The sequence below is a fragment of the Salvelinus sp. IW2-2015 genome, linkage group LG17 (genome assembly GCF_002910315.2).
Source record: "Salvelinus sp. IW2-2015 linkage group LG17, ASM291031v2, whole genome shotgun sequence".
NCBI classification, from domain to species: Eukaryota; Metazoa; Chordata; class Actinopteri; order Salmoniformes; family Salmonidae; genus Salvelinus; species Salvelinus sp. IW2-2015.
In genome coordinates, this window is record NC_036857.1 from 25,556,909 (window position 1) to 25,583,004 (window position 26,096).

The 26,096-nt window shown below is 43.5% G+C and overlaps 1 protein-coding gene across 2 annotated transcripts in view; it reads left to right on the forward strand.

Annotated features, from left to right (window-relative positions):
- Positions 1–17,552: 17,552 nt before the first annotated feature.
- LOC111976526 (arf-GAP with coiled-coil, ANK repeat and PH domain-containing protein 3) overlaps positions 17,553–26,096 on the forward strand; it is a 71,245-nt gene continuing 62,701 nt past the window's right edge. For both annotated transcript variants that reach the window (XM_024005412.1, XM_070448021.1), the window contains exon 1: positions 17,553–17,748. In XM_024005412.1, coding sequence (XP_023861180.1) covers positions 17,702–17,748 — 47 coding nt within the window. In that variant the 5' untranslated portion in view covers positions 17,553–17,701. The remainder of the gene's footprint in view (positions 17,749–26,096) is intronic.

Genomic DNA, 26,096 nt, shown 5'->3' on the forward strand with positions numbered 1-26,096 from the left:
TAAACCTTCTCCCCAGTCTGAGGTCCTGAGCGCTCAGGAGCAAGTTTTCTTGAAGGATCTCTCTGTACTTTGCTCCATTCATCTTTCCCTCGATCCTGACTAGTCGCCCAGTCCATGTCGCTGAAAAATATCCCACAGCATGATGCTGCATCACCATGCTTCACTGTAGGGATGGTGCCAGGTTTCCTCCAGACGTGACATCCCTGACCAAGGCATTTCTAAATTTCTTCCATTTAAGAATGATGGAGGCCACTGTGTTCTTGGGGACCTTCAATGCTGCAGACATTTTTTGGTACCCTTCCCCAGATCTGTGCCTAGACACAATCCTGTCTCAAAACTCTACGGCTTGTTTTTTTCTCTGACATGTACTGTCAACTGTGGGACCTTATATAGACAGGTGTGTGCCTTTCCACATCATGTCCAATTAATTGAATTTACCACATGTGGACTCCAATCAAGTTGTGGAAACCTCTCAAGGATGATCAATTGAAACAGGATACACCTAAGCTCAATTTCGAATCTCATAGCAAAGGGTCTGAATACTTATGTAAATAAGTATTTCTATATATTTTTTTGCAAAAATTCACACAAACCTGTTTTTACTTTGTCATTATGGGGTATTGTGTGTAGATTGGTGAGTTATTTATTTTATTTAATCCATTTTAGAATAAGGCTGTAATGTAACAAAAGGTTGAAAAAGTCAAGGGGTGTGAATACTTTCCGAATGCACTTTACGTATGACTGGATGGAAACATGGTTAATGACACTGAAGGGGTACATTGATATAAAATAAAATGAACATGTACCTGTGTGAATGAGAGGCTATGATAGACATGGAGTCTGAGCTTGCTAGACATAGCAAGAATCTCACAGAGCAGTTTCATGGGCTTAGTAGCCTCAAATGCAGAGAACTTGCCTATGACGTGGCACATCGAAACAACATCCCTGTCCCAGACAGAAATAGAAGGGTAAGTGATATTGAACAGAGAGCTCTACAGTGAGCTCCAAAAATGTTGGGACATTGATCAATTTTTTGTTGTTTTGGCTCTGTACTCTGGCACTTTGGATTTCAAATGATACAATGACTGTGAGGTTAAAGTGCAGACTGAGGATGTTTTTATCCATAACAGTTTAGAAATTACAGCACTTTTTGAACATAGGGGACCAAAGGTGTTGGGACAAATTCACTTACAGTGAATAAGTTTGGACACACATACTTATTCAAAGGTTTTTCTTAATTTTTTACTATTGTCTACATTGTAGAAGAATAGTGAAGACATCAAAACTATGAAATAACACTTGGAATCATGTAGTAACCAAAAAAGTGTTTTTTAAAAGCAGCCAACAAGTGCTCAGCATATGTGGGAACTCCCTCAAGACTGTTGGAAAAGCATTCCAGGTTAAGCTGGTTGAGAAAATGCCAAGCATGTGCAAAGCTGTCATCAAGGCAAAGGGTGGCTACTTTGAAGAATCTCAAATATAAAATATATTTTGATTTGTTTTAACACTTTTTGGGTAACTACATGATTCCATATGTGTTGTTTCATAGTTTTGATGTCTTCACTATTATTCTACAATGTAGAAAATAGTAAAAAATAAAGAAAAACCCTTGAATGAGTATGTGTGTCCAAATGTTTGACTGGTACTGTATATGTGTATTAAAGTAATTAAATGTTTACTATTTCGTCCAATATTCCTAGCACACAATGATTACATCAAGCTTGTGACTACAAATTTGTTGGATGCATTTGCTGTTTGTTTTGGTTATGTTTCAGATTACAGAACAGAAATTAATGGTAAATAATGTATGGGGTCATTTTGGAGTCACTTTTATTGTAAATAAGACTAGGATATGTTTCTAAATACTTCTAAATTAATGTGGAATCTACCATGATTACGAATAATACTGAATGAATCGTGAATATTGATGAGTGAGATAGTTACAGAGGCATAAATATCATAAATGGTTCACCCGATATATTAAAGCTGACAGTCTGCAATTTAACCTCATAGTAATTTTATCATTTCAAATCCAAGGTGCTGGAGTACAACAACACATTTGGAGTACAACAACACATTTGTCACTGTCCCAATACTTTTGGAGCTCACTGTATATCTGAATGTAGGCATACATTTAAGATTACAATATACCACACCCCCATACCATGAATTAAACTTTGACCTACCAGCACCACCAAGCACTTGTCACAGGCCACCATTAAGCACTGTCACAGGACACCACCAAACACTTGTCACAGGACACCATCACCCACTTACCCCAAGGTGGCTCAACTTACCCTGTCCCGATGCTCAACTTACCCCATACCCATACCGGAAAACAAGCTATGTTTTTAAAGCTGTTATGTTTACATCAATTCTGATTATTTCCAGGGATACACAACATCCCCCCCAAAAAAATGTAGATATCTTTGTTAGAAAGAATACTATATTTCCCTTGACGTAGTGATGCTGAATGTAAAAAAAATGGCTCAACGTACCCCACTCTCCCCTACTGTAGCCTCATGAAACATTTGATCTCAAATCCAAAATACTGGAGTAGTGAGCCAAATTAATAGTTTTACTTTCATTGTCCAAATAAATACGTAGGGGAGTGTTAGGCTTGAGGGGGTGCAGACTAGCAGCTGAGTAAAGCCTGCAGCTCATCTCGCCCTACCTTTCCAAAAAAACTAAGTGCATCACATATATTCATCATCTGAGTCATATCTTGTCTGAATTATTGAAATAAACGTAATGTCTTGACAGTCAGAGACAATGGCTTTCAGAACTCTTATAGTGATAGCTTTGAGTCTACACAATAAAGCACTCACTCTCTCATGTTTGTTAACACTTTCCTGGGTAATCAGCTTAATGCTAATCTTCACTGCTTCACTCACTCATCCCAGAGCAGTTCCCTTGTATTATTGGTGAATGTTCATTTAATTGTTTTTTTGTCCTCTCTGAAAATGACTGGTACTTTTCAGTTATTCAAGGGACTATTCAAGCATGGAATTTGACAAGCCTACTTTGGAGAAAGCGTGCCAGCGTACTACTTCCTGGTCAAAGGAGCCATGTGCATTTGAAATGTGCTTTTTTAGCTCAGAAATAGAGGGGAGGGTATAGAGATAAGGGAATATTTGTTTACAATATCATGGAAGATGCTCAGCAACTAACTATTAGTTCAGGTCTTAAGAATGTCCCAGAAATCATACATTTAATACTATATATCTATGTACTTTCACAAAGCTCAGTGTGTCCATGTATTTCGTTGTTTTGTCCATCTCTGAGTATGATCATCAAATTTAGTGAAGAACTGTTACATTCCGGTGTCATAAAAATGGCATTCCAAGACCTTCCACTTGGGGTTTGATGTTCTGTATCCCTCTTCTTCAGAGCAGCTGGCAGTTTGAAATGAACAGTACTTTCCTTTGTACCTGTTCCAGCGGGTCTGGCTATGACCCTGATTCATGTTAGCCAGCCTTGGATTCATAAGGATACTCTACTCTTGTTGTCTTGGCTGAAGACTTCAATTATGATTACGACAGCACTCAGGCTGCTATTGACTTTGAAACAGTGCTTCCTCTGCAGCACAAAGACCTTGTCGGAAGCAAAGAGGCTTTGCCTGCCTAGCTTTGGCTGTCAGTCCGAGACTCCTTAGGTAATTAGGCTTACCCAGGCTAACACGATTAACACACAATGGAGGCAAGGTCAAAACTTTTAATGACTCTTTACTACTGAACATATTTTAGCCTGGTTGCTTTTACATACTTTTCTTAATGGATGTTGACATACTGAAGGCTCCTCAACAGAGTTGTGATTAATGTCTGGGTCCCTCCCTGGGTTTATATAATGTAAACTACTTTCTAGGTTAAATATATGGATGAATATCCATTTAAAGGAGCAGCAGGTGAAACAAAAACATAGCGTTCTTCCTGCCCCTGTTTCGGTAAAAAGCCTAGGGATGGGTCTGAAGAAATGTAACCACTCTCAAATTCAGAGACTTACCATCCATGATATCAAAATGATAGTTGAACCATGTTTTGGGGCTATATATTGTTTGTTTAAATTAACTTGGTTTGCAAACGGAGTAAAAAAAAGCTTATTAATGGGTACGACAGTTGAACTAAGCTCATGAGGCATTTAGAAGTTATATTCTTCAAGAATCAATGGGTACATGTCATTCATTTATCAGTCCAATCATGGATGTAGCAACTGCAGATTGCCCCTTTAAAAGTATATTTAAAGAGACATGCCACTACATTACATGTACCGCGAAGAAGTGCATTACAGAACCAGTACTGCATATGAGTCATATGCACTAGATGATCATCACATTTACTTGTCACCCAACATCATTAACATGTTTTGACAGAGTCATATTTAATGCAAAGGACTGAGTGAACATATTATATCATGTACATGAAGGACTGTGATGGAGATCTAACTAAAGTATAATTTATCATCCGCTCTCTTCAACATTACTTATTTATTTTACATTTGATTGGCATTACCTTGTACTAGCTTACAGTGTCGGTAGCGATATAGTGTAGATCGATCACACAAAAATAGATTCATGTCAGTACATTGCAGCACCCAGGAATTGAGAGAGCCAGATGTAAGGTGTGCACACAATAGACACTACCAGCAATTCCCAAAGTTGTCTGGGCAATTTACACCTGATGTTTTCATTTAGTCCCTATAGGTGCTGGCCTTGATGTATCTCAGTGAGAGACATATTTTGCACATAGGGAAGGCTCTTTGCTGGCTTGCCTCCTGTAGCCAATGCTACATCTAGTGCCCTCAGCTGCAGATAGAATGGAGGGAGCAGTAGGGCTGAAAGACTTGGTAATCAACGTTAACAGGGGCTCTTGAATTAATCATGGCTGCTGTTAGCATGTTGGCTAAGTGCCTCGGGCTGGTCTCATACCTCTCTGGTAAAGGAAACAGCATCGTACTAGCTTGACCTACAAAGGCCACGAGGGCATGAGACACGTCTTATAGAAATGTTGTATACCCCAATGTGTATGTGTGATGATGTTTATCATTACCATTTCAATTATTGATAAGGTGCTCACGCTCAGGTTATTCTCCAATGTAGTCGGATGCTGAGTCTTCATAGTAAAGTCTCACTAATCATTATAATTTCACAATAACTGTATTGTATGATGATAAATAATGAGTGATTGAGGACATTGCCCTGTGTAGGGTGCTGTCTTTTGGATGGGATGTTAAACTGGAGTCCTGACTTTCTGTGGTCACTAAAGATCCCATGGCACCTATCATAAGACTAGGGGTGTTAACCGCTGTGTCCTGGTTAAGTTCCCAATCTGGCCCTCATACCATCATGGCCACCTAGTCATCCCTAGCTTCCAATTGGCTCATTCATCCCCTATAACTATTCCCCGGGTTGTTGTTGTGAATGAGAATGTGTTCTCAGTCAACTTACCTCATAAAATAAGAATCTTGCAGGATTCAATAGTTGGAATTGTAAGAATTGTTGCTCTTTCTCTGCGATTGTTATTCTAATTGAATCCAGAAAGAACAAAACCCTGTCCTCAAACATTTACATCAAAAGGTGCAAAGTTATGAGCAAAGACTCAAAACATCCACATCAAATAAAATATTTTTCTTGATCAAAAAGCATGACATTTTTTATAAAAATGTTGCAGTATTTATTTACCATCCTTACAAACCACTTAATGTAAACATACATTACTGTATTGCACATAGGGTGGTCATCTAGGTTTGTACCTGTAAATTTTCCATCACATGAAGGAAAACAATGGACAATACAGTAATTATGTACACTGAGCCATCAAGTGGTTTGTGATGATGTGATGTGATGATGTGGCTCAGTTGGTAGAGCATGGTGCTTGCAATGCTGTGGTTGTGGGTTTGATTCCCATGGGGGACCAGTACGAAGATATATACACTCACTACTGTAAGTTGCTTTGTATAAGAGCATCTGCAAAAATGGAAATGAAATGACTAGACCATTTCAGTTTTCACATAGAAATAAGTTGTTTTCAAACTATTTCAAGAAACTGAAAAACATATATCAGACAAGTGTTTTTATATTCCACAAGTGTTATCAGATTAACTGTTTTGTACAGATAATTATCAGACTCAAGTTACAAACGCTGGTAAACACTAAAATACTTTTATTTATTTTTTAAATCACAAAAGCACTGGGCCTTTACTAGTCCTGTATTAGTGGACCGATATAGCCATCTTCAGTTCAGGCAACAACATAAAAATCTGCATTACCCATCGGCAAAACAATCGTAGCACCCCCACCCCCAAACTACTTCCCGCGGCTATGGTTAGTTGACAACTCAACCAAATGTGAATAAAAAATGTACGTTGAACTGACGTCTGTGCCCAGTGGGAAAGCACCTCCCATTAGAACAGCAACATGTATTATCTGTAGCATCCTCAGTAACCCCATTAAGTTTTACACAGCATTCACCAAGCTAGATGCTGTCGGCTGTCTGAGGCACAGGAGGTTGGTGGCACCTTAATTGGGGAGGACGGGCTCGAGGTAATGGCTGGAGCGGAATAGGTGGAATGGTATTAAATATATCAAATACATGGTTACCATGTGTTTAATGCCATTCCATTTGCTCCGTTCCGGCCATTGATCATCCTTGGAGAGATTCCCTCTGTTATCCAAAGAGTAGAGTATAACATCTGGCATGCAATGGTGTCTTGATCCTTCTCACTATGGTGCACTTGGATACTTCCGTTTTGACATTTGATAGTTGAAAGTTGACAGTTGAAAGGTCAAACAATGACTCATTATTCCTTTAAGAAGAATTAGAGTCTACTCTGCTCCAATGAACTGTGAATGGATAATGAAGGCAGCCAAATCATCATTTTAGTACTCCGTTATTCTTCACATTCCCTTTCACTCTGTAGGAGATAAAAACGGTTAGGTAAAAAAGCTGACATAATGGGGAATAAATGTTTGAGTAGGGAAGTAGTGCGAACACACACATGCATAATATGAAATGTTCATAACAACACCCGAGCCACTCGAGGTTCTTCGTCAACCCCTGCAACTGCAGTCAGATGGGATAATGTTACAAGCTTTGTGCTCAGTGATGTGACTCACTCGAAGCTCGCCCCTCGCACCAGCAGACCAAAAAAGGGAGAGAGTGGAATGCATACTAGGATAGTGGAAGGGAGCAAAACTAGGTCACCTTCCTAGAGACCCACCTCTCCCGATATTTCCACGCTTCTGCAGCAGTGCTTGTGTCTGCCGTGAAAGGGCTGTCCCAAAAATTGGAGCCGACAGCATCAACACACTCAACCCCTTCTCACGATTCAGAGGCTGACATTTTACATCTGCACTCTCTGTGGTGGATGCCACGCAGCAGGGGACAGGTCATGAGTAGGGCAGTATAGGCTAGTGGCAGTCAACCCATGTTTAGACATTTACACATACTGTATCAGTCTTCCACCACACTCGGAGGCCAAGATTTCATGATGAATATCTGCCTTTAACTGGTTGATGTTTGACCACTTTGTCTTACTATTGTCTGAATAAAAGGACCTAATGACGGCTCACTTTGATCCTTTGTCATTGTTTTAGTGAAGGGCCTATGGATCTACACTGAGTGTACAAAACATTAGGAACACCTTCCTAATATAGAGATGCATCCCCTTTTGTCCTCAGAACAACCTCAATTCGTTTGGGCATGGACTCTACAAAGTGTCGAAAGCGTTCCATAGAGATGCTGGCCCATGTTGACTCCAATGTTTCCCACAGTTGTGTCAAGTTGGCTGATAGTGGATCTCTACTACGAAACCATTCCTGGACAATCCTTGCCTTGTGGAATGGGGCATTTTCCTGGTGAAAAAAAATCAATTCACAGATGGAAACACTGCTGCCATGAAGGGATGCACCTGATTGGCAGTGATTTTCAGATATGCTGTGGCATTCAAACGTTGCTCCACTTTTATCAAGGGGCCCAATGTGTGCCACGAAAACACACCGCACACCATCACACAACCTGCGATGTTGACAAGCGGCATGATGAATGCATGTACTCATGTGGTTTTCTCCATACCCTAGTGTCCTCCCATCAGCGTGAAACAGCAGGAACCGGGATTAATCAATCCAGTGTCCGTAGTCCACTGTAATCACTGTTTCTTGTTTTTTGCTGAAAGAAGAGGAACTGTGTAAGGTCTTCGGCTGCCATATACCATTCATGTCAAGGTACGACGATTTGTGTATTCTTTTATGGGTCTTTGGGCACCAATGTTTTACTGGACTGTCAATTGGCTAACTATTCTAATATTGATGAAATTTAAAATAATAAAAATGAATCTACACACTGTAACCCATAATGACTAAGTGAAAACAGGTTTGTTGAATTTGAAAAAAAACAGAAATACTTGTTTAGACCCTTTGCTATGAGACTCGAAATTGAGCTCAGGTGCATTCTGTTTCCATTGATCATCCTTGAGATGTTTCTACAACTTGATTGGAGATCAATTCTATTGATTGGACATGATTTATCATTTTATAGAACTCAATTTCTACCCTAAGGCACGCAGAGACCATCCCATTAAATAATAGTAAAGAGTCTGTTATCCCAGCACCTTTGACCCTGTTCCTCCTTGTTATCCAAATAGGCAACTTTGCCTGAGCAAACATAAAATTCAACAAAGCACATTGGGCCTTTTCCTTATTTGAATACCTGTACCCCATTATAAACATCCCAACAGTAAAAAACACCCCAACCTCTCACACAGACATTCCAACAGAGACATTAATGGCATTAACCTGGCGCACACAGAAAACACATGAATCACAGTTTCTCTCATAACACAGAAAAGACACCCCTGCCCGACTCCCGGTTCAACCTGTGCCAACCAGCTGTTAGTGGCCAGGGCTCCATGTAGAACCATCCACTGGAGGTCCCATGACCTCTTTGGTGCTGGGGGTTTGTAGAGCCCCCTCCATCTAAAACCCACCTTACTCTCCTCCCCACATAACCCCTGCCACTGATGTGCCTTCACTCCTGTTAGGATCCTAATGTTCCTCACCTTAATGCAGAGGTTGTAGAGGGCTTTACCTCCCCCCCAGGCGCGGAGTGTTCAAATCTAACACCTGCAATGGCAGAAACATTGGTGGTCCCTCCCCCTTTGGCCGCTCAAACACCCCCCCTTACCGGCTCAGACAGTGCCTCCTGGACCTCCTCCAGGAACCTCTCCAGCAGCCTAAGAGACGTTATTCCTGTTTGTTGTGCCAGGACTTCCGGGGTTTTCCACCTCTCCTCTCCCTCCAGTCACAGGTCACCCAGCCTTTGTAAACCCGCTGCCATCAGTCGCCTCTGCAGGGTGGCCGACTGAACCGATCTTAAAGGGATGGCTGGGTTTTGGAAGATAGGTCTTCTCACACTCACAGCCCAGGCTCCACACACCCATCTCGTGTGGGCCTTAGCAGCTGCCAGGTCCTCAGCACTGCAGAGTACAAATCAGAGAGACCTGCTGTACTCAGCCTCTCCAGCCTCATGAGGAACATCTGCCGGTCCAACCGTAATCCACCAGCTCTCCTCAGCAGTGCGCATGCTGGTTCCCTCCAGCCAGCATCAGTGTGGTATAGCAGTCTCTGCGCCGCCTTTAGTCGGAATGCAGCCACACTGCTCTCCAGTTCCACCAGGCCCTGTCCTCCTTCGTGGACGGTCAAGTACAACACTGCCGCCATCAGCCAGTGATGGCCCGACCAGAAAAAGTCCACCAGCTTGCGTTGCAGGTCTGCGAGCAGACCGGCGGGGGGGTTGAGGACAGCCAGTTTATGCCACAGGGCAGATGCCACCAGGTTGTTGATTATCAGCACCCTCCCTCTATATGACACTTGGGACAGGAGCCACCTCCACCTGGCCAGTCTTGACACCACTGCCTGTGACAGCCCCTCCCAGTTCTTCCTGACCCACCTCTCCGAGCCCAGGTACACCCCCAACATTTTAAGCCCTTCACAACCCCACTGCAAACCCCCTGGAAGCAGAGGAGGGGCCCTATCCCCCCATGCCCCACATAACAGAGCTTTGCTCTTGCCCCAGTTTACCTTAGCTGACTAAGCTCCCTCGTACACCTTCAGACTGGTCTCTAGTGCCTGCATATCCTGCCCATCCCTGACCATCACAGAAACACCATCTGCATACGCTGACACTGCTATGCCTGTCAATACACCCATGCCTGTCCAGCACACTCCCTGCAGTCTCCTGCGTAGCAGGCCCAAAAAAGGCTCAATGGCTAGTGTATATAACTGCCCCGATAGAGGGCATCCTTGTCTAATGCCCCGTCTCACCCAGACTGGCCTACTGAGCCTCCCTCCCACCTTGACCATACATGACGCCCCAGCATACAACATCTTCACACAGGTCAAAAAAACTCTTCCCAAACCCAAACAAAGACATCACATTAAACAGATACTCATGGTCCACTCTATCAAAAGCCTTCTCTTGGTCTAAAGAGACCAGTCCAAAGTACACATTAGAACCTCTCGACAAGTCCAACATGTCCCTGATTAAGAACAAGTTGTCCGTGATTGAGCGTCCCGGTACACAGTATGTTTGGTCCTTATGTACTATCGAGTCCAGATGGGACTTCAGTCTGTTAGAGAGGACCTTGGCAAATATCGTGCAGTCCGCACAGAGCAATGCCACAGGCCTCCAGTTCTTAAGTTCACACAAGTCCCCCTTTTTGGGCAGGAAAGTCAGAGCCGCCCGACGGCAGCTCATCGGCAACTCTTCTACCTCGACGCATTCATGCAACACGCAAATGAAGTCCAGTCCAATTATTCCCCAGAATTTTTTGTAGAACCTCATTGGGAGTCCATCGACCCCCGGTGCTTGACCGGGGGACATCTGGGTTACGGCCTCTGCCAGTTCATGGGACAACAGAGGAATGTCCATTTCATCCCTCTGTGCCAGAGAGAGCTTAGGGAGTTCTGCGAACAAGACCTGAGCACACGTAGGATCACACATTTCTGCCCTATACAACTCAGTATAAAACTCCACAGTTCGCTCTCGCATCTCCCCCACCACAGAGGTCACCCGCCCATCAGACAGCCGTAGACAATGCATACCCTTGGCTTCACCGCTCTGTCTTTCCAAACCCAAGACGAAGGAGCTGGGAGCATCCATTTCCTTGAGCATGGAGAACCTAGCTCTTACAAGTGCTCCCCTTGCTTTAACCTGGAAAAAACTGCCCAGGTCCCTACGTAATTCAGCTAAATTAGCCTGGAGGCCTACATTGCCTTGCCCCACCATCTCTACCTCCATCTCACTAATACTACGCTCTAGTTCCCCCAATACTCTCCTAGCCTCTGAGGATGAGAGAGCTGTATACTGTTGACAGAAAAGCCGAATTTGTACTTTCCCCACATCCCACCATTGACTCAGAGACTCATACTCCTCTCTTCGCTACCCCCACCTTTCCCAAAAAGTCCATCTCTAGCCTGACTAGTCCCAGCCTCAGCTACACCACCATCCATAACATGACTAGGCCCAGCCTCAGCTACACCACCATCCATAGCATGACTAGGCCCAGCCTCAGCTACCCCACCATCTCTGACATGACTAGGCCCAGCCTCAGCTACCCCACCATCTCTGGCATGACTAGGCCGAGCCTCATCTACACCACCATCCCTGGCATGACTAGGCTCAGCCTCTGCTGTCTGCATCTCATTGCCCCCTGCACGTTGACCTCGATTTCCCCCACTGGCGCTTGTACCCTCACCTTGTTTACGGCCTTTATGTGGGCACGCAAAGCTCTTATGCCCCAAATCCCCAAATCCCCAGACTTAAAACACTGTAGACTATCTGTGCTGGCAAACCCTGCGTAGAGCCCCTCCCCATGCCTCACTTTAAAATGCACATTTAGCTGTTGCTCATTGTTATTCAGAAACATGAACACTTGCCTCCGGAACGAAACAACGTGTTTAATGGCATCTGCCTGAAAACCTGCCGACAGTACACAAAACCCGCTAGCAAACTTACCAAAACGACTCAGCTCTTTCCTGATTTGTTTATCCATAATAAACGGAGGCAAATTTTCAACTACTACCCTTGTTGAAGGGGTAGAAAGAGGCAAAATTGGCACCAACACACCCCTTACAAATATTCCACTAGCAATTAGCCCACCAACCAAATTTGCTCTTTTCATGAACACAATGACAGCTTTGTTCATTCTGGAAGCGGAATGTATAAATTCAGCTCCTACCTGTTCACCAACTGCGAGCAGAACCTCCTCCACCTTAACTCCATTCTCAGGAACACACCTGAATCCATGCTGTAACGACAGCGTCTCCTCCACGCTATGCTTAGAAGCCATCGCGCACACCACACCTTCCAAGACCCAGGAAACTAACTCTGTCCTCTTCCACCCTAACTTTGAAAAGACCTGTGGATACCGCTAAAACAAATAGTGCATTAACCCTCCACCATATAAAATAAAAATTGAAAGAAAAGACCAAGACAGAGTCCAGAAAATTAGTTAGGACAGAGCCCTTCACACCAAACACTCAAACTCCAAAAAACTCCCAGCATCCACTGCAAGAGACAGAGAGAGAGAGAGAGAGCGAGAGCGAGAGAGAGCGAGAGAGTGAAAGCGAGCACAGTGGCCTCCATCATCCTTAAATGGAAGAAATTGGAAACACCAAGACTCATCTCTGCAGCACTCCACCAATCAGGCCTTTACTCATCTCTGCAGCACTCCACCAATCAGAAGCATCAGACAGCCCGCTTGGAGTTTGCCAAAAGACACCTAAAGGACTCTCAGACCATGAGAAACAAGATTATCTGGTCTGATGAAACCAAGATTGAACTCTTTGGCCTGAATGCCAAGCGTCACGTCTGGAGGAAACCTGGCACCATCTGTATGGTGAAGCATGGTGGTGGCAGGATCATGCTGTGAGGATGTTTTTCAGCGGCAGGGACTGGGAGACTAGTCAGGATCGAGGGAAAGATGAACCGAGCAAAGTACAGAGAGATTCTTGATGAAAACCTGCTCCAGAGCGCTCAGGACCTCAGACTGGGGCGAAGGTTCATCTTGCAACAGGACAACGATCCTAACCACATTGCCAAGACAACGCGGGAGTGGCTTCAGGACAAGTCTCTGAATGTCCTTGAGTGGCAAAGCCAGAGCCTGGACTTGAACCCGATCGAACATCTCTGGAGAGACCTGAAAATAGCTGTGCAGTGATGCTCCCCATCCAACCTGACAGAGCTTGAACGGATCTGCAGAGAAGAATGGGAGAAACTCCTCAAATACAGATGTGCCAAGCTTGTAGTGTGACTCAAGACTGTAATCACTGCCAAAGGTGCTTCAACAAAGTACTGAGTAAAGGGTCTGAATACTTATGTAAATGTGATATTTAAGTTTTTTATTTTTAATAAATTTGCAATAATTTCTAAAAACCAGTTTTTTATTTTATTTATTTTATTTCACCTTTATTTAACCAGGTAGGCCAGTTGAGAACAAGTTCTCATTTACAACTGCGACGTGGCCGTGCGACAAAAACAACAACACAGAGTTACACATAAACAAACGTAGAGTCAATAACACAATAGAAAAATCATTGGCAGCAGAGATCTGGAAGGAAAGGCGGCCAAAGTAGGTGTTGGCTTTGGGGATGACCAGTGAAATATTCCTGCTGGAGTGCGTGCTACGGCTGGGTGTTGCTATGGTGACCAGTGAGCTGAAATAAGGTGGGGCTTTACCTAGCAAAGACTTATAGGTGACCTGGATCCAGTGGGTTTGGCGACAATATGTAGTGAGGGCCAGCCAGCGAGAGCATATAGGTCGCAGTAGTGGGTAGTATATGGGACTTTGGTGACAAAACGGATGGCACTGTGATAGACTACATCCAGTTTGCTGAGTAGAGTGTTGGAGGCTATTTTGTAAATGATATCGCCAAAGTCAAAGATCGGTAGGATAGTCAGATTTACGAGGGTATGTTTGGCAGCATGAGTGAAGGAGGCTTTGTTGCGAAGTAGGAAGCCAATTCTAGATTTCATTTTGGATTGGAGATGCTTAATGTGAGTCTGGAAGGAGAGTTTACAGTCTAACCAGACACCTAGGTATTTGTAGTTGTCCACATATAAGTCAGAACCGTCCCGAGTAGTGTTGCTAGTCGGGCGGGCGGTGCGGGCAGCAATCGGTTGAAGAGCATGCATTTAGTTTTACTAGCATTTATTGAAGCTCGTTTGGAGGTTTGTTAACACAGTGTCCAAAGAAGGGCCAGATGTATACAAAATGGTGTCGTCTGCGTAGAGGTGGATCAGATAATCACTTTTAGCTTTGTCCTTATGGGTTATTGTGTGTAGATTGATGAGAGGAAAAAACGATTTAATACATTTTAGAATAAGGATGTAACATAACAAAATGTGGAAAAAATCTATGGGTCTGAATACTTTCCGAATGCACTGTATGTTCATTGGTGGAGTGGTGGCCTCTCTCTCTCTCTCTACCCTCTCTCACTATCCTCTCTCACACTCTCTATCTCTCTCTCTCACACACACTCTCTCTCTCTCTCTCTGTCTCTCTCTCTCTCTCTCTTTCTCTCTGCATAGTAGCATTACGCGAGAAGTTTCCTTCAAATATCTCACCCAGCATGTTCAGATCAGTCTGCTGACTCAATAGCTTTCAAAAAGCTGTGAATGTGGAACGAGAAGAAAGGCTTTGATCTCGGAGGAAGAAAGGGAGCAAGAGATGAGAGAGAGAGAGAGAGAGAGAGAGAGAGAGAGAGAGAGAGAGAGAGAGAGAGAGAGAGAGAGAGAGGCCTTGATTTAAGCAAGTCTAATTTTAGGGCCTGAAGAGATGAAGGATGTTTATGTAAGAGAGACTTTGGGATGCTGGGATGCTGCTTTTGTGATAGACTAACAAACTCCACAACACCTGCTCCAGTAGAACACATTCCTCTATCCTCTTCCTGCCTCAAGGACAGTTGGCCCACTGTCTCGGCTCACTGTAATGAAGGCTTATGGATCAATGGCTGTCTGTCAGATACATAGACTGAAACACAGTATTTTAATGGGGAAGAGAGGAGTTTTCTGAGTAAACTTTAGCACTTCAAGAAGGAAAGGATGTAGTTAGGAAATGTAATTTGCTGACACCTGTCACGCCCTGACCTTAGTTCCTTTTTGTTGGGGTGGGCATTCTATGTTTTGTATTCTATGTTTTCTATTTCTGTGTGTTTGGCCGGGTGTGGGTCTCAATCAGAGGCAGCTGTCTATCGTTGTCTCTGATTGAGAACCATACTTAGGTAGCCTTTTCCCACCTTTGTTTTGTGGGTAGTTATTTTCTGTTTTGTGTGTCTGCACCAAACAGAAATGTTTCGTTTGTCCCGCTTTGTTATTTTTTGTTCTAGTGTTCAGGTTTATTAAAAATCATGAACACGTACCATGCTGCACCTTGGTCCTCTTCTTCAAACAAACGTTACAACACCCCAAAGAAATTGAGTGTGCGTTTTTGGCACAGGTTTGGCACCTGTGTTAGAGAGTCAGTCCCCAAATTTCAATTACGATTACTCAATGGGTTACATTTTTGCAAAGCTCTAATAAATAACTATATCTTTACATCATAATTTAAACAAATGCCTGCCCTCTATATTTCCTTTCATACATATTAAAACCTGTCATGTATAATCCCACTCCAAATGTAATCCCACTTTTAAAATGAAATGGTCTTGAGAGTTGAGCCAGCAGTGGTGTCATTGAATGACATCAATGAAATAAACCGCAATGTTATGGMTTCCAGGGTCTATCCCATGATCGGAATGTATGCATCCTTTTCTTCACCCCTTATCATTTAGTTTATTTAGCTCTTGTGACTTCATGCTTACATCTCCATGAAAAAAAAACGAGTTAGTCGGGCCAAGTCTTGACTAGCAGCATTGCATCCAGCTAGTCAAGACATCTCCCCATCAGCAGAGTAGTGAGGCGAGGGCCGGGCGGTGAGATCATTCCTATTCAGGGGCACAGCTAGCCTCTGAAAGCAGGGATAAGAAGGAACAATAGTGTTCTATAAAAGCCTGCTGTGAAACCTCTAGCACTCGCTCCCTCCAGCTTTCCCATTTCCTGTGAATTAATCATATTCTCTCTTTTTGGCCTTACGTACGGGGATGGGGATGGGGAGGGGAATGGAGGATGCACTTGAAATATGGTATTCTATATTTATGGGGTTCATTGAACAGCTGGCAGGTAGATGTTTCTCTCTCTTCATCTTAGCTAATTAATACACCTGTCATGAATTTCTTCCCCATCATTTCCATAGGTTGTTAGTGCCTTATTGCTGTTATAAACTGGTTACCAACATAAATATAACAGTAAATAAAGTAGTTTGGCATCAGGTATATTGTCTGATATACACACGGCTAGAATGCTGTTTCAGCCAATCAGCATACACGGCCCAAACTACCTGGGTTATAATGTCCATCATGATGTTGCCTGGGTGTGGGTGTCTATAGTGTTAGTTATTGTATCACCTAGCAATAGAAGACCATTTCACAGACTGGAGAGTTAGGCTGTATGTGACTTTAGAATCTCAGATTTGTGATTCTAAAGGGACAGATTTGGTGATGACAAAAACCGACCCATTGCATGTGTGAGAGGCGAGTAGGGGTAATAAATTCCAGATTAATAGTGGAGATTTCTGCACAGCTCTAGAGCTCCTCAACTCCTTCTTGAACCAGAGCCACGCCAGATGTTAGCATCTTCGCTGTATCAGTTATCACATTGGGCTGCCAGGGCAGAAATCCTTTTTAATATCATGTTTCTCTGTGAGAATCTGTTTGCCTGTGTGAATGTGTTGCCTCCAGATCTCAACAGAGATGGGCACTGGGGAAAAGAGGAATTTAGTTGTGCTTCAGTCAAGGACTGCCAGCTGTGATGAGAGGCCAAAGGTCATCTGACTGACTGAGACTAGAGAGGAAACTCCAAGCTCAAAACAGTTAATTCATTCTGATACACTCTCAAGTATACTGACTTTAGTACCATTCATGCATGCAATGCACCGCACGCACGCCACGCACGCACACGCACGCACACACACACACACACACACACACACACACACACACACACACACACACACACACACACACACACACACACACACACACACACACACACACACACACAACACACACACACACACACACCACACACACACACACACACACACACACACACACAACACACAACTGCACACACACACACACACACACACACACACACACACACACACACACACACACACACAATGTGTGATAAGCATCCATGAACTGCTAGGGTTAGGGCAAACTGCAGGCTATGTGCACTTATACTGTCTCTGCAGTAATGGCGTAATACCTATAAATACATTTGTTTAATTGATATTGACATCATGCCCTTATACACAAATGTTGTGTGTTGTAGGCTATCATATGCGAGGTGATTTCAGTCAGGAAACGATCCCTAAATTTGAGTGCGCTTTTTGTTGAGAATGAACTATGACGATAGTCCCTATTTTTGCAGCGGTCTAGCGGTTCAAATATGCCAGGCTCTTGTTTCAGTGTAGTAGCACAGTGAAGACGGGGAGAGTTGGCTATCGCTGCACATCGGAATAGCCTACATATCTACACTCTTCTGTCGTTTATAACTTTCGGGAAATGAAATTTATTAATTAAGCTTGAAGACTAAATCCAGCCAAAATGACGGTGGATTTTGAAGAATGTGTGAAAGATTCACCCCGGTTCAGGTAAGAATTTGCGCAGATCTTCTGCTCGCTTGTTGAATTCTTCAGGGATTCGCCCTATCGAGGAAGACGATTGCCAGGATTCAAACATTCCAAAACGCCATGAATCTGCAAATAGTTGAACAGCATAGCCTTTTCATTTACATCATATTGTAAATAAGCTATGGTAAATTGCTGTCAGAGTGATTTTTTTTGCCTAATTTCAATTCATTTATCCTATATTTCCATTGCAAGGCAATTATTGCAGTGAATTGCATAAGGCTGGACATGGCTATTTACTATTAATACATATATTTGCAATTTTTCAAAGAAATGCGTAAAAATGTCCATTGCTTATCATAGGACAACCTTGGATGAATGGACAGTGAGCGCATGGTGAATTAACCCTGTGTGAGACCCAGCATGGCTCCAAATGAGGAAAACTAAATATTACCCTTCAGAAATACTTGTAATAGACCTCTGATTATGAAAATAATCATTTTTTAAATGTCAATTTTGTGGAACAATATTCTGGAAATGTTGAACAAATGCAACATTTTGTTGTAAGAAAACAGAAATGATATCAAAAGCATTGACATGTGATGGAACATATTGTGTAATGGTATATTAACCTGAAATTAAGTAATATTTGTCCTGAAATACCTAACTTTATCAACCTGACAAATCCAAATGTTTGTATGTTGCCATCAAAAACATATATTTTTTGAAAGAATCAACTATTTAGTGGGTTTTCTATGTATTGTTTTTTGTAATATTTGGTTACCTTTCTGACTTAACTTGACATAACCTAATTTCTTACTTCTTTACCATAAAACGWATGGTTGTCATTGGCAGTATTCTGACCTCATAAATCACATAAGAAAAATATATATAATCATTTTTGTTCTTTTATTGCGTAGAGGGAACATCAAAGTTACTCTTGAAGTATCTGCGGAATTTGCAGAATTTGCAAGGGAAACAATCTCTCTAACTTGTCCATCAATATGAATGTGACCCTATGCCTCAGTCTGGAAACCAATGATGGCAACCTMAAGACAAATGTTTCATTTTTGCAACACTTACAAAACGACCTCTAGTTCTGTCTCAGAATGTTGGTTTCTCAATAATTTTTTTCTACATAATCACTACATCGTACTTGCATGGATGGCTTACAACATATGCTTGTGTAGGAGACCTGTGTGGTCAGACAAGTGGACAGGCTTCTAGTGTTTCAGAGGCTACTGATGCCACAATAATTATACTGACACACAACACATACTACTAAGAGATACATCTCAGTCTAAGGAGCTGCACTGGGTAGTGTTTGACATTATTTATTTAGTTTAGAACCTGTACAGGATGCAATTTAGGAGCGTTGCATTTTTGCACAGGGTTAACAGGTGCGTGAAGGTTTGGCGCGGATCATGTGTCATTTTGTGTGGGGGGGGGGGGGGGGATTTCCTATCACTAAAAGTGTTACAGATGAAAATCCTATAATGTTATATTGTCATTAGTGTTAATATCTCGACTAGTGTCTGCTACATTCCGTTCCTCGGGTGATGAGCACATCCGTGGGACAGACGCCATGCAATTTCTCCCCTAACCGTTCCATGACACATGAACATTCATAGATCACATGTATTTAGAATCCTTAGCAGGCTTCCTCAAGAAAATCGTTTTTGGGAACCATCATGTGTCATACATGTGTCATACACTGACCTTGTGTTCAACTGCATGGTCACTGTCTGTACAAATGTTGGTAGTAATGTAGAATTTGAATGACCCTTTGATCTTCTACTTGTTCTTTAGAAAACACAATACTTATTGTTAATGAAAAATAGGCCTATTGTCCATTCCCGAAACACATGTCCATCCCTTGTCTCCACTAGATATTGGAATATTATTTGGAGGATCTAGAGATATGGGTCCCATGACTGGGACTGATTAGCTGGGATGTTATATGGCAGGAACTCTCCCAACTCCAAAGTCTCTTCCTTTTTAATGAACTGTTTTCCTTACAAAACGGCACAGTRACAAAAGGAAGCACTTCAAACAGTGGATCTGAGGGAAACTAAAAGGTCTCACGCACTGCCTCATGCTCCTCGTACTACGGCTGCTGCGGTTGCTGCGAAGCACACATAGCACCAAAAGTTAGGTAAATAAAGGAGGCATTCCTTTACACCCACATCCCTTCCCAATCCCCTTCCCAGCCTTGGATCTCATTCCTCCCATAGATTCCTACCTCCCCTGCCTATGTGTGGAAGGAACTGGAGGGGCTGTCAGGCAGCCTGTGTGGGGTGTCCGCCTGCATGCCTGGGTCTTTTTACATGTGTGTGCACCACTGCCACAGTAAAGCTCCCACGGATATAATCTGCTCTCCAAATCAAAGACTTCCAGACTTGGCAGCAGCACCTTAATGACTGCCATCTGGGCCTGAGAGAGAGGAGAGGCAGGCAGGTCTCAGGAAGCGCTGAGTGAAGGGTATTTACAGAAACCACTCTCTCCGTGTTTATGTGCTAAAAGAGCACGGCTGTACTGTAGCAACCAGAGTGGATCATCTCGCACTAGGCAGACGTTGGTTAGCCCATCTCTCAGAGCTTCTCAGAGTTTCTTCCTTGAATGCCTCAAGAGAGAGACGCAATGTAATAATAAGAAAATATATCTTTGTATTTTTCCATTGCTTTCCATTTGGAATGAAAATAACACTCCTTTAATGCAAAAGTTGGCAAGAGCTACTGACCTGTAAAATCACATAAAATTGTTCTTATCATGTGCAGACTTTTGAGCAAGGTTGAGCGATAGCTATGCCAACTCTATAACTAAATTCGAATGGAATGACGAGGCTGTTTTGTATCCCGAAATGACCAGCGCAGACACCAAAAGATGCACACTTCTGAAGCATATTCTTCCCACTGAATCCTGTCGGTGACAGGGCATTGAGTCCATATTCAAATGGGCCTTTGGTGGCAGTTAGAAACAGTGGAGGTATTACGTAAGAAACCCTGGAGCTGGACTGACTGACTGACTGATTGACTGACTGGGAGGAAACAGTCAAAACCAGAATAGAGGGAATCAAGCTTTTTCACATTTGATATTTGAAAGGCATACTAGGCCTAGTGGGCTACTTCCCAAATGTATAATAACATGCAGTCCATCAATTCTGCCTGGCTGTCTTCAAGCTCGGCATGTTGGGGTTTGCATTGTGAGCATTATGAGCTAAGACGGCTGTGGTTCACCATTACAATCCTCGTCAATACAATTTAAAATACAGTTGTCATATATTTAACGGGCTATTTAGTATGATTGATGTAGCCTTTCTACACCTCTTTTYTTTCCATAGGACAATGCTCTTTACACCTTCTTCAGTTGTGTTCTTACACTCTTGGATTCTAGATTACCAAGAAGCCAAATTATATGGTGCATTAAGTGGCCACCGTGTAGCTCCGAAATTGTGAAAATGTCTCCATTGTCCTCCATGACTGTGTGTACCCCGTGTTTGGTCTCTATGGATACACCGTTTGGACGGATGTGAGACTGCAGCCATGGCACTCCAATCCACATCTGTTTCGAGAGAGGTTTATAATGGTCACTCAGCCGCAGGGATGCATGTGTTTGTGTTTGCTGCAGCACAACATTGGCAACATACAGTAACATTGGTGCTGTTTCTCCCTTACTGAGATGTTAGTTTGAGGTCGCACTCACGTGCTTGTAAAACATGTGTCGTCTATCTGTGGCCTCACTTTCACTTATGAAGCAGTCCCACATAGGCCAACAGTATACATCACACACATTGCTGTATCTCACTGGTGCTGCTCTGCCTGTAAACCATGTGTAATGTAACAACAAACAGTGACATATATCCACAGTAGCTAACATGATAGCATGTAGGCCTATTTTCCTACTGACCCATTTTCTCCTGTTAATTATGAAATTACAGCACACTTTAAATAATACTGCCCGTGTTTGTGGGTGAGTACTGAGTATTTATGAAGCTGAGATGTGCAGTGCGGCTGGAGAGAACAGTCAGTTTACAACCAGCCCCCTGTCAATTAATGTGACTGCTGGCACTATCGCCCCTTCTGTCCCTGCTCTGTCCAACTCCTTGCATTGTCTCCTCCTCAGTTTGTAAGCAGAATGTGAGCATTGTTCGCCCAGTTCCCGAGTTCCATGCTTCCGCCGTGACAATACAGACTTTTTAATTGGAGCTGACTGGCTTCAGGCATTGAGCTGTTAGTGTAGGTTTAAAATAACAGAGGTTAAGACAACATAAAAGTTCCATGCGGGAGTGTTTGATAATAAACAAATTCATTGGACGAGCGCCTTTGCTGATTCTACAGGATTAGCATTGAAAACGTGACCAGCGGTCAGGAAATCAAGTAATAAAGTGGCTGTAGATCATTTGCAAAAACGTTAAATGTATAGAATGACTGTAAACAGTTATGCTATGTAGTTAGATGAAATTCACTACGATTGTGTTTATTTTCCACTTTAAGGGCTGTACTGCTAAATTCGCTTTGTCATTTTTGCTCGCATTGTTGGTCCATTTAACATTATAATTTTTTTAACCTTTATTTAACTTGGCAAGTCAGTTAAGAACAAATTCTTATTTTACAATGACGGCCTACTCCGGCCAAACCCTCCCCTCACCCGGACGACGCTGGGCCAATTGTGCGCCGCCCTATGGGTATCAAGGCAAAAGGCGAGACCCAAATGCAGACACATGAGGCAGATAGTTGGAGTCTTACAATGTTTATTAATCCAAAGGGGTAGGCAAGAGAATGATTGTGGACACGCAAAAAGGTCAAGACCAGAGTCCAGGAGGTACAGAGTGGCAGACAGGCTCGTGGTCAAGGCAGGCAGAATGGTCAGGCAGGCGGGTACAAAGTCCAGAAACAGGCAAGGGTCAAAACCGGGAGGACTAGAAAAAGGAGAATGCAAAAAGCAGGAGAACGGGAAAACTGCTGGTTGACTTGGAAACATACAAGACGAACTGGCACAGAGAGACAGGAAACACAGGGATAAATTCACTGGGGAAAATAAGCAACACCTGGAGGGGGTGGAGACAATCACAAGGACAGGTGAAACAGATCAGGGCGTGACAATGGGATTCCCGATCACGGCCGGTTGTGATACAGCCCAGGATCGAGCCATGGTCTGTAGTGACGCCTCTAGCACTGAGATGCAGTGCCTTAGACCTCTGCGCCACTTGGGAGATATTGTTTAGAATTCTTCTGCATTTATGCAAAGACTAATGGGATATTAGTATCCTATTGTCTTATCCTGTATTTTTTCAACCTAGGCTGTTATGCATAAGCATGGATCCTCCTTCCCCATTCTAGGAAACATCTGAGGCCAGTGTGTAATGTGAGGCTGCCTTGAAGCTGACAGCCTGCCGGCCTGGTTGTCATGATGAGCTCTGACAGATTCAAGGAGGACAGCCAGGGAATTCAAGGTCACTAACCTTTGATCTCCACTGTGTGTTTGTGCGTGTGTGTGTGTGTGCGTGTCTGTCTTTGAGAGAATGAATGACTTTATACATGACCCACAGTCAGATAACTGGGTGGAAAATCATAAATGTGTCAGATTCCAGGATATGGCCTGCATTGGAGGAATGCTGAGCATGTGACACAATGTCCTGCTCCGTAAAAGATGACAACTCTACCCTGAGGATACATTTAGTGTCATTTTGTATTTTATTCGGTTCTCAGAGAGCATCACAGGGTTTAATCACCTACTATCCATTTTGAGGCTCAGGGGAATGTAATGTGGCTTGTATATCATTTTGCTATTTAGTTGAGCTTTTACTTGCAATAATTGTTTTCAATCAGCCATGAATTGACTGTAGTTAAATTGCAATTTCAGGACATAACCTCAAGCAACCTCTCCTTTCACAAATCATCATGTGACAAGTATTTACAGTGAGATTAGCTAACCTCAAATTCTTAGTGTATTCTTCAAGAGAAACACACTTGTTGCTGCAAAGAAACGCCCTGGATTAATCCAGTGGACTGCTCTAGGAGAAGACCTGCCCAGCATTAGTTTATCTCTGCCAGTAACTACTAGGGAAGTATATTCCCATTCTGTTCCTCAGAATGAAAACTGAAGCACTTATGTTGGAGAGGATGAAGTGGGTCTTTTTAAACATTTAGATGGCCGTCATCCAAGATCTGCATAAGTGGTGCACTGTCCTTGCCCACAGGTTTTCACAACCTCAGGGGTTGATGTTGTTGCTATGATGTTGGAGTGGAGACATGACACATGTTGAGAAACCTCTCCAATTGTTCTGTATAGAAGAAGAGATATGCATGATGTTGCTTCCATGTCATTTTATCCACATCACCTATTTTAGAGACCTTTTTAAATGACAGTTCTCATAGCAACAAGCCATTCGGGTAATCAAGAGATTTCGTTGCTTCTCGGACATTTGCCCGGTAGTTATCCTTCTCGAAGATCTGCTTCGGCCACAGCTGCTCTGAGCTGGAAGAGATTCCTTCCTGCTGCGCTTGGTCTTGTTGCTTCTGCTCTATTTCATACTGACCTGCTTCTTCCATTTTGAATCTGTGAGTGAGCCGCCCTTCTGTTCCCTTAACTTAACAGTGCTCCTCCCAAGACACCCTGACCTTGGTCAACAGGAGGGGGGATACTGTATTAGTCTATTGGGGGGGGGAAGTCATTGTCCTAACCGTAAGATGCCCATCAAGTGCATTCGACCACACAGCTATGACTGCAACTGATACCCATAGTCGTGTGGTGAAGCTGTGATGAATTGTGAGTCATGCAATCTCATAGTGAAAGAGATCGGATACTMTTTTAGGTCATGGATGGAATGTGGTGGAATTTTATGGAATGGTGGTGCCTGCACTGTTTTATGTTTCTCACATGGTTGTCCCATTTTGAATCCCACATTAGACAAAATGCAGTTTTGGCTCTGCCGCCTTTCTCTCCCTCTCACCGCTTCCAGGTTTTTGGGGCTGTTTTAGCCTCCTTGATTTAATGGCTTTCCAACATCGGGCAGGCCTACGGGCATTCTCACCATTGAGGGTGTCAGTGATACTGTGCAGCGGAGTGGAGCTGACAACTCCAGGTGAGGAAAACGGGTGACAGGGATTAAGTCAGCAGTTTGTCAGTCACTCTTTCCTTTTAACATTTTTGTTTTCTCCCCAATTTTGTGGTATCCAATTGGTAGTTACAGTCTTGTCCCATCGCTGCAACTCCCGTACGGACTCAGGAGGCGAAGGTCGAGAGCCAGCTGGGCAGCACTGCTTCTTGACACAATGCCTGCTTAACCTGGAAGCCAGCCGCACCAATGTGTCAGAGGAAACACCGTACACCTGGCGACCGTGTCAGCGTGCATTGCACCCGGCCCACCACAGGAGTCGCTAGAGCGCAATGGGATAAGAACATCTCTGCCGGCCTAACCCTCCCCTAACCCAGACGACGCTGGGCCAATTGTGCGCTGCCCCATGGGTRTCCCGGTCGCGGCTGGCTGAGACAGAGCCTGGACTCAAACCAGGATCTCTAGTGGCACAGCTAGCACTGCGATGCAGTGCCTTGGACCACTGCACCTCTCAGGGGGCCCAGTCTCTCTTTCCTAATCAGGGATTAGCCCACATTCTCCCTCTCTCTGTTCTGTTCAATCCCAGGAGAGGAGAACGTCAAGGTGTTTCATCTCACTTCCAAACAAACACATTGTGCTGCTGGTGCAATGTCACGCTGGTGGGTGAATATTATTCAAATCAGTCTATTAGAGAAGCAAATTGTTTCCTATTCTCAAAGTGCACCTCTCATTGGACACCTATTGCCAAAGAAGCACTCTGTTTCATTTTACAATCTATTAAACAACCTTTACCTCAGCAGAAGCCAGCATTGGTTTTCCCCCTTTGAAACTGAAGCCATTGCATGCAGGCAAAAAGAAAGGCTTTCTTTCTTCAAGAAACGAGATGAGATGAAACTCTTTTGCCACTTAGAACCCAGTCTCACCAGGCTCTGTCTCCTCCAGCCAGCCAGTCAGCCAGCCAGCCAGCCAGCCAGCCAGCCAGCCAGCCAGGCAGCCAGCCAATGTAGGGCAGTCATTGGAGAACCCAGGCCTTCAACTTGATTACTGTACTGTTTGAAAGATCTACGTCCCGAGGAGCAGGGACGTCTTCACAACAAAGGGCGCAATTCCAGGGGGTGTCAGCTATGACATGGCACCTTGAGTTTGAAAAACATATCTTGGTTATCTTTTGGTTATTGAACTACAGTAAGTGAAGTGGATTTAGACCCGGTAACAGAATTATGGTAACCAATGTTCCCTCAAATTTTCAACCGCATTGAGCAGATTTCAGGTCTGCTGAGCGCAAACTTGAACATTGTGAAAATTCTGTGCATCT